Below are 9,863 nucleotides of genomic sequence, written 5' to 3'. Positions count from 1 at the left end.
CACACACACACACACACACACACACACACATATACAATCAGTATTCTCCCATACACATTAATTTGTCTTTCTCATACACATACAAACAAAATCAGTATTCTTTACATATACACTTATCAGTCTTTCGTCCACACATACATGTCAGTCTTTCCCACACATACATGTCAGTCATTCATGCAGACATAATAGTCTCTTATGCACATGATTGTCTTTTACATACACACATACATTTACAACACCCAAGCATACACATAAGAACACCATTTTTTCTTAAAGGCCTACTAATGCTGATTCAGATGTCTGTAAATGGACTTACTGAACAAATGGCCCAAATTAAGTTTACTCTCCCACAGTCCTTTTTCAGAAACATAACACATACTATAAATCACACTTAGTGGGGCTGCCAAGCAATGTTTTCTGTGAAGTGTATTTGGCCCTCTCCCCTTTCTGTCACTTCCATTTCATAAAGCAGTGGTTTAGAGTTACCCTGAGGTCACTGTTGCCATTCTCCCAGAGGGAAGTGCAGATATTGCATTATTCTGACTAAAACCATACCACCCCCTGACCAGTTCAGCTCTGTAGTCATGGATTGGCTCTAAGCTAGCTCCAACCACTTTTCCCATATTGCTTATTAATAGGGAGTGCTGGAAACAATAAAATTCTCCTCCCAGACTCTGACTCAGCTACAGCACTGATTGGCCATAGGGAAAGGATTGCTTGTTGAAGCATTATGTGTGCTCCTTCTCTGCCATTCAGGATAGACAACTGGGAAGTTTGTGTGCATTCATGCAAGCCTAAGGGATGGATTGAGCTTGCAGAGTTCAAGAACAGCCAGTTAAGTTCCAGGCCTCCTTGCTTCCCGTGGAAAGCCAGATGTGACGCCTCAACAGAATGCACCCTGTTCCCTTTCACTGTACCTTGCCAGGAGCTAGTACACATTACTGTAATAATAGCCAGGGTTTTGTGCTTAGCAGCAGCTGCTTACAACATCTGCCAGATAATTACTGAGCTGAATCAGAATTCACCTGCCTTAACCCAACGTGTGGGATGAATTCCTGATCAAGGAATAAAAGATTGATTGCAGTTACATTTTTCCATGCTTGTTAATAATCACTGCTATAGACTCCAGGAAAGAGCAGATGCTTTTCTGGGGGAGGTGTAGATGAGAGGGAGGTGGAAAGGGGGAAATATCCAGGAGCACACACTTTTAACTACATATGTATGCGCCTCACATTCAGCACAAGACATTGACATTTGTTAACACCATTGTAAAAGACGCCGTGGCGGCGTATGCTTCACATTCTAGATTCTCTGCAGCACCTGCTGACGATCGAGCCCCCTTTTATGTGTGAGTATTGGTGACTCAAAAGCTCATTATGGTTGTGTGTTACAACTTGTCTGTGAAAACCATTTTATGCTTTTGTAACATCCCAGATCCAGATTAGACTCAGTGTGTACAGTTCGGCTGTTTTCTTCATTTATAAGAATGTCAGTTCCAGCAGAGCTATGCAGTTGCTACATTTTCGCATTGCAGTGATGGCTGTGAACTCATTTGGAAATCCTTTTTTGCCAGCCACTAAGCTTACAGGCTCTTTTGTGAGGCTGATCCTGTCTGCATGTTCAGGTGTGGCCTCTGGATTAGTGGCTGTTGTCACATGTCAGCACCACTAAAGTGAATCTCTTTTCTTCCACTCCATGTGTAACCAGAGGTTAGATTACATAGAAGGTTTTGATGCAGTTTTCAAATAATCTGCTTCCCTGTGTTTCTGCAGCTTGTCATTCAGCTTTGCCGTTTTCTGCCTCATATGGAGGTTTTATGGGCTGTGTGATTGGTTGTGTGCTGGAACTGCTCTGCATGTGCTGTTGCATTGTGGGATACCTCTTCTGATAGCCTCTGTCAATGTTGGGACAAATGACCATAAAAGCAACTTTCTTTGTTCTTTCCCCTGGCCAACAAAATATCAAACAAATATTAATAAAGCCCTTGTTTATTATCCTCTGATAGAAATAAATCAGCAAATACAGACAACTTGTGAATCCTGCTTGGGGTTTCAAGATAGCTAATAAATAAAACAGGCGAGGCTGTTATTAGTATTATCACATCCCTGTCATTCTTTGCCCACATATTTTCTCTTAGTTTTAACACAAGAGATTATTTATATGAGTTCTCTCAAATTTAGTTTTTCTAAAGTTCTCTCAAAATAATGTTTTCTGAAATCCTGTTACCTTTTTGATTTTACATTAATTTTTATGCTTTAGTATTACATAGAAATATATAATTTATTACATGGTTTGACTCATGAAATTTGAATGGATAACAGCAAATCTACTACTCAGTATTTTTGTAACACCTTAAAGGTTTTCTTTGTCTTTTTTTTTTAATAGATGAATACATTTAAGCTAGGCCAGTGAAAGGCAATGCTTTCACCGTGCCTAGTGAAATTTCTACAACCACTCTTTTCTGCTCAAGGATTGGTCCTTGGGGTAGGATTGTCTAAAGGAGATTCCCAGGGATTTGAGTGGTTTTTTGGTGGGCTGGCTGTGGTGCCTCCAGCTGTGTTCTGAGAGAATCCTGCCTGCCTCACTGTCTGGTGGCGTTTAGCTTATGGCTGCCTCACAAAAGATGACATGTTTGTGGTTGAGAATTTCGAGGTTCAACAGTGTTGTCTTCCCTCAGAGCACCTTAAACCCATGAGGCTGCACTTAGAAGACATGAAAGAGTGAATGTCTTTGTGGTATCCTCACTGCCAGGATCTTTTAATGGATAGGTTTAAGAGTCTTGGTGATTTCTATATAGAGCATGTTTTATACATACTCTTTTGACTAGTTGCACAAACGTGTCTTCTATCCTACTGACTTCAAGAACAGTATTTCTCTGAGTATTTACTAATTTGAGGATATTGACAAACCTATTAATAAATTTTATCAGTGCTGCAACTGGCCTTCCAGAATAGCAGTAAATATGAGCTTTGCTATGTCGGTTTCTAAGCAAGCTCATGGCCGTATTCCATGCTGGGTGCAGTGTCTTCCACATGATGAACACTTAGGTGCTACTTGATATATTTACTAATTTTCTTTGAAGTATGAACAGATTTCTTTGAGGAAAAAAAAGTAAAAGACATCGCTATACATTAGTGAATCTCTCCTTAAACTTAAGGATGTTAGCAACATTGTTAACAACAGTAAGTTATAGATATTTAGTGTTTAATAAAGTATACCTAATTTATTACTACTGTGGAATCTAAATATTTTATGACAAAAATGCTATTAATATGGATATTTATTTACTTATGTATTTATTTACTTACATATTTATTTTGTGGTACTAGTGATGAATCTAGACCCCAGGCATGGTAAGCAAACATTCTGCAATTGAACTATAACCTTAGCCCCATTCATACATTCATACATTTGTCACTCTCGTCACTTACTCACTCATCCAGCCATTTATCATTGTAGTAAAGAGAGCAAACCCAGAGCTTTCTCATGTTAGCACTCTGCTAGGCAGCTGCCTCCCCAGCTCTCTTACTGAATTTTAACACCTCTAGATCTCAAAAATATTACCCTAACTTACTGGTTTGGAGAAAGAAATGGTTCTGCTTCCCCATTAGTAGTTTCTCAGTAGCATTTACAATTTTAATTTCGGTTGTTGTGTTTGCCTGTAGAGTATTTTGTCTTGAAATTTGGATTATATTTTGAATATGCTCAATCCCCACATCATATGAAGTGCAGATATGAGTGAGCAGACACGAGAGAGGGCAGTAAATTTTTATTGTGTTTGAGGGGCTTTCCTGACAGACAGACTCTTCTCCCATTGCTTTCATGGATTATGTTTATTCCCAGAATTACTTACGTGCCCGCAGAACATTTGGAAGAGTTCAGAGTAAGTTTTGGTCAACAAGCTGGAGGAATAATGGCGCTGGATATTTTTTCTTCATATACTGGCAGGTGAGTAGATAAGTCTTACTACAAAACAATAAATGATACAGAAGATTATAAAAAATAATTTCCCCTTTGTCTCAATTACTGAAGTAATTATCATTTGGAATTGAAAATTTAGTGTGTGTGTGTATGTATGTGTGTGTATATATATATATATATATATATATATATATATATATATATATATATATATATTGTTCAGTAAATTAGTCTTTCATCCACCTTCTGTATAGCACTTTTAACATTAAGAATTTGTAATTTTCCCCAGTTAATTACCTAGACAGTACATTTTCCATGGTTATATATAGTCCTTTTAGTTTTCCTAAATATATCAAACAACTCAATCAGAAATAATTTAAAAAATATATTTATTCTCTTTGAAGACTCGTAGGTTCAAAATCTTGGCATATAGGAATATTAAGAAATGGTGCTTAGCTTTTTAAAGCTCTTGCTATAGTGTATATTAAGAACATTTAAATAATAGAGTTTTCTTCACTCTTACAAACAGATAGAATTGAAGTTTGGTGGTACATATCAGAATGCTTTCTCTGGAAGTATGTACTGTTTTCTGTGAGTTGCTTTTTGCAGTTACACTGACAGTTGGATGCCAGTTTTTTCTTAAGTTTACTGTAGAGCATAGAGCATCACAAACATTTGACAGCTTTCTCAGAAGAGTCCTACCTTCACAGAGGTTGTCAGAACACCCTGGTTCCCAGTGGCTCTGAAGGCGTTAGGACTTAGCACCATTGCTTCCTCTGCAAATTATGCTAGACCCATGGTGTGCAGAGAGTAGTTGGGAATGTAAAGACATGATCTGTGTTTAATAAAGAAAAAGAACTCTGTAGTACTTTGGACCTCATGACATTTATGGCAGGAGACCTCATCTTGTACAAAAGTTGGCCCAAGTGCACTCCAGAATTCCTGTCTCAGGCATCATAGCATGAATTGATTGTAGTTTCCCAGTGTTTCCTGTCAAAATGGGAAAAGCACTCTTTCTTCTGTCTAAATGGAGGACCAGTTAGCATCTCAGTAAGCTCATGAGCCTTAAAACATTGAAAAGTCTTAGAAAGAAAGGGCTACTTTTATTGCTGTTCTCCACTCTCAGCACAGAGAGGAGAATGGCATTGGTTTCTCAGTGTAGTGATTAACTGTTTCATTGCAAAAGAAGCGTGTTTGTTTTTTACAGCAGGATGCTTACAAAAAGCATTCTGCATCTTAACAGAGGAGGAATCTGCAGAAGCAAGAACTTAACTTCCTGGAGCCCTCCCAACCCCAGAAACTTTCAAAGCCAAGCTTAGCATGTAATCAGGCAGACTCTTAAGATCTTGACCATTGACTCCAAAGGAAGTCCTTAAGTCAAAGAGGCAGTATGTATGGCACAGAGAGTCTTAACATGTTAGGGTAGAGAACAAGTACCAGGCATACTTAGAGAAACATGTGTGAGTTAGTGAAAAGACGACATTATAGAGTCATTTGAAGAAGCTGGGGACTGTATATTAAAGGATTAAGACTGTCTTCTCAACTCACATGTCAGGTATGCAGTACAGTGTGGCCAAGATTACTTATGCATAGCTAATGGGTAGATCTCCCAGCCCTGGATTAGTGCAGAGAAGCTGTCAGTAGATGTTACAGCAGCTGCTCACATTCACACTGTCTCCTAAACCTACTTTTTTCTTTATCTCTTTTTATGTCTTTGGCTTATATACTCTGGGTAAGGGCTTTATTTGGACAGTTTCTCAGTAAGCTATTTGACATTACTTTTATAATGCACCTCTTGGAACTTCTACTAACCACTCTGGACTATTGTCAGGTTTAGACTCCAGAAAGCTCAGCTCTTCCCAGATCTATCCTGTTTAGTTTACATAAAAGGGGACATCAAGTACAGACCAGCTGGTAGGGCCTGTAGCAGGTAAATTTTATTTTAACAATGTTTAAACAACATATGACCATTCAAGCAAAAGAAAAAGGATAGAGAGCCTGGAGACTGGCTTCTTAGCACTGGGAAGTGTAGATCCACCAGGTCATTTGAGTTCTGGTCCTACATCTGAAGATCACATAATTTGAACCAGTTTAGGATTCCTATCAGTGAAGAATAGCTACAATTTGAACACATGTAGAGTTTTCTTTAGACTTTTCAGTTCTATTAAATCAACTGATGCTGGATTCCTTTAAGGCAGAGAAGTATTAGCTGAAGAGTTCTCCTTTAGAATCCCCGGGTTCGTTGGAATTCCCCATCCCTTTCCTTTACTCATCTTTGTTCCACATCTCATCAGCAAGTGCACCAGGCAAGACTTCGTGAGAAGCAGTTTCTCCAGACGTCTGGGTATAGCTGACTCACGAGTAAGGTTGTTTGGTTACCTTCTCCTTTTACTATGCTGGGAAAGGTAGTTAACTTGTAGGTTAAGTACAACAAAAATCCAGACAGCTGTGCAGTTTTAGCTTAAGTAAGAGTTAAGTACATTTGAGGCAGTGTAGCTCCAAATTCTCACTGTATGTTTCCATAACTAGAGACATTCCAGAACTCCCAGAGCGAGAAGAAGGAGAAGGGGAAGAAAGTGAACTGCAGAATGCTGCCTACAGCAGCTGGAGCCAGCCCCGGAGGTAAGGACTGCCTCTGTGTTCACCCATTCAGTGAGGGTATATGGAGAGTGGGGGTAGTGAGAGGTACAGAGAGGGAGAGGAAGACACAGAGAGAGATGGGGGGGGGACAGTGAGGGGGAGGGAAGAGAGGAAGGGAGAGACAGATGAGAGACAGAAACAGAGACAGAGAGCGAAGTGTGGTCTAAAGAACTGGCCCATAACTTGCTACTTACAGCACCACTCTTCTATTTTTTTTTTCATATGTACTAAAGAAAGTAATGTTTATCACACAGGGTTAAAACTCACATATGCAAGAATCCATAGCAGACACTAAAGACAATTATCTAGAGAAAAGTATGCATCGGTAGTTGGAATAAATCAGTTCTGAATAGTTTTAGGTATAGCACCCAATGTCTGTTTACATTTTAGCATTATATTTGCATGTTTAACATGTTTACATTTAAAATTGCATGTATTTTAACCACTGTGTGTGTGTGTGTGTGTGTGTGTATCAAGAGACTTAAATGTAAGCAGGGAACTTTGCTGTCACAGGCTGAGTTTGTTCAAAGCCTTCTGCTTTCAGATACTGGTTCCTATGCAGGAGAGACGACTGACTTTGACTATGTTCAGTTCAATCACTGTAACCTCTGGACACACTAACATGCTCACGCTGTGTCAGGTGAGCTTCTGTTTAATAGGAATCACTGAGTCTTGGTTATGGACCCAGAAACAAAGTTAACAATTTGTTGAGTAACCATAAAGTAACTCTAAGACATAAATTCTGCTTTCATGAAAGACAGACTGCCCTTGGTCAGGCAAGACCTAAAGATACATGAACCAAAGAACACTTTGGGATATTAAATATCACTAATCATGGTCCAGCCTCTTCAAGCTGCTCTAAAATTAGCCATTACTATAGAGCCTCGCATTTCGATGTTGCCTGTTCACAGTGAGCTTTAGCCTGCAGCAGTATTCTTTTAAATATAGATACTAAAGTATAAAGTTTAAAATAAGTCATTTTCAGAGAATCTAAGCATCTCCAGGTATCTACAAGGAATTTTCAGTTTGGATTTCTTCAATAACCGATAAGCTTGCTTTCTCCCTAAAGCATTATCCACACTGAGAATATGGTGTATGTGAACGATCTTTGACAGATAATTTATTGGAAGGTGGTACATGTATTATAATAATTTATATAATAGATTGAGAAAGAAGTTAAATAAAATTCTACAGCAGGTTGTTACAGATAAAGTTTGTTGGAAATGGTAGTAACAGTAGGAAAGATAAGTTTGCTTGGTTTTAAACACACTAATGAAAAATAGTTTTGGCAGTATGCACATGGTTGGAGGCAGGAGAATGGTATTTGAATCCCTTTGGATACTTGCACAAAAGTTTCTTAATATCTAATGCTCTCCATCTGTATAATGGGGTAAGTCATGGAGTCTTTTGAATTTGGAGGAGGCATCAGTAAGTTCTGTCTCTAAATAGCCCCATCATGGCAGTGGGCAGTCCTCAGTAAGTGCCTGATCCAGTCTATCTGTCTGACATGAGTAGCTAAACAAAAGGAAGGTGCGTAGACAGGGCTGTTACAAAAAAGAAGCACATATCTTCGGGCCTAGAAAACTTGGAAACTTTGCTCCTCAGTTTTAACTTCTCATTAGCCTAAGAATTCTCTCTGTGGTGGTGATCTACACAGAGGAAATGCCTGATGCCTCCATAGAAGCCTTTCAGTATCAGTGTAGAGGATCACTAAACTATTCCAAGGAACATTTGTAGATGAGGAGGAAGAAGCAGCCCGACACAGCCAGAAGTTTCTGGAAACAAAGTATTAAAAACTTACAGTATTAGAAACATAAACTCATCAAAGGCTCGTGTTAAAAGAGAAAATACTGTTAGTAAGTGTTAAGGACTGTAAGATAGGACTCAGGAAAGCATTCAGTGGTAAAGGCACTTGCCTCTCAAGCCAAGTTGACCTGATTGATCTGAGTTCATTCCTCAGAACCTACAGAAGGAGGAAAGGGAGAACCACCTCCACAAAGTTGTCCTGTGACTTCCACATGCACCCTTGACACATGTGCCTCTGCACATATATCATATACACACAATCATAATCTTATAAAATTCAGATTATAAAATAAGCATACATAGATTAGATTTTTGCTAGTGATCTCTACATGTATTACTTTTCCAGCTTGCTTACATTTTCATCTTGTGTTTTGGAGACGTATGTCATACTTGCTACTTAAGCATCTGATTCAGGCCATAGCTGATACTTCAGTGGCTCACAGTGCTGTTACACCAATTCTGTGCAGAAAATGTGTATTTTTTAATGTATGTGCATGACATCTTATCTAGAGTACTTATGGATGTATCCAGAAGTAGAATTACTAGCTTATAGACATATGCATTTTAAAAGTTTATTTGAATTATCTCATTTCTTTTTTGGTGATTATAGTAGCTTGCACTTCTATTTCAATACATGAGCTTTCATCAAATGACATCTGTAACCTTTTTAAAAGTGTTCTGTCAGTAGTTGGAAAATGGCGTCTTGTCTTTACAAATTGTGAAAGTATGATGGGTTGGGCATACAGTTTTCATGTGTATGGAATAGCACACTTCCTACCATTCCTGTGAAAATCACCACCACTACCATCATCATAGAATTACTTGTTGCTTATCATATGCTGAACCTTTCATTTCACAATTATATGTATTAAGTAGTTAAGACTTAATCTTATTTAAGATTAAGATTAATAATCTTATCTTATTAGAGAATCTTACTGGCTCCATTTCACAACTGAGATAAGTAAGACAAAGAAACTAAATAGGTTGCCTAGTATCATGTGATTAAGTAGCAGAAGAGCAGGGCTGGAATCCATGGACTCTGATAACACAGCCCAGCTGTCAGGTCCCAGAGCCAGAACATGTTCTGCAGCGTGTCTCTTGAGAGGTGTCCTTCTTTCCCAGTCACCATGTTGTGCCTGATGACTGAACAACCTAGACTTTGCCTCTGTGATCATTTGACTCTCCTCTGAATTGTTTAAGGACTCATAGACCATCACAATAATATGTTTAAACTTTGCAGTCCACCAGAGTCCGGAGTGCTGTTTGCCAAAGTTCCTGAATCTGTGATTCTTCCTTTCCTGGTAAATAGGGATCGAAATAGTATGCACCTTTTAGGCTTGATATGAGTGAAAATAAATTCAGCTCCCTTGAAGAAGGGTTAGGACACCCAAACCTCATTATAATTTGCTACTAGTATCACTCCAGATAAGAATTGATCAATTTTCATTTTTCTACTTGTTCATCACCAGTTGAACCAGCACTATTTGTTGAAAATG

At 38.6% G+C, this 9,863-nt stretch overlaps 1 protein-coding gene across 5 annotated transcripts in view; it reads left to right on the top strand.

Moving 5' to 3' along the window:
• Nucleotides 1–9,863, top strand: part of Mpdz (multiple PDZ domain crumbs cell polarity complex component) — a 148,243-nt gene that overhangs the window by 94,408 nt on the left and 43,972 nt on the right. For all 5 annotated transcript variants that reach the window (XM_028753624.1, XM_028753627.1, XM_028753625.1 and 2 more), the window contains 2 exons: nucleotides 3,844–3,948; nucleotides 6,451–6,543. In XM_028753624.1, coding sequence (XP_028609457.1) covers nucleotides 3,844–3,948; nucleotides 6,451–6,543 — 198 coding nt within the window. The remainder of the gene's footprint in view (nucleotides 1–3,843; nucleotides 3,949–6,450; nucleotides 6,544–9,863) is intronic.

This window comes from Grammomys surdaster, unplaced genomic scaffold (genome assembly GCF_004785775.1).
Source record: "Grammomys surdaster isolate TR1022 unplaced genomic scaffold, NIH_TR_1.0 125951, whole genome shotgun sequence".
Classification (NCBI taxonomy): domain Eukaryota; kingdom Metazoa; phylum Chordata; class Mammalia; order Rodentia; family Muridae; genus Grammomys; species Grammomys surdaster.
This window is presented reverse-complemented; position numbering and strand designations above follow the sequence as displayed.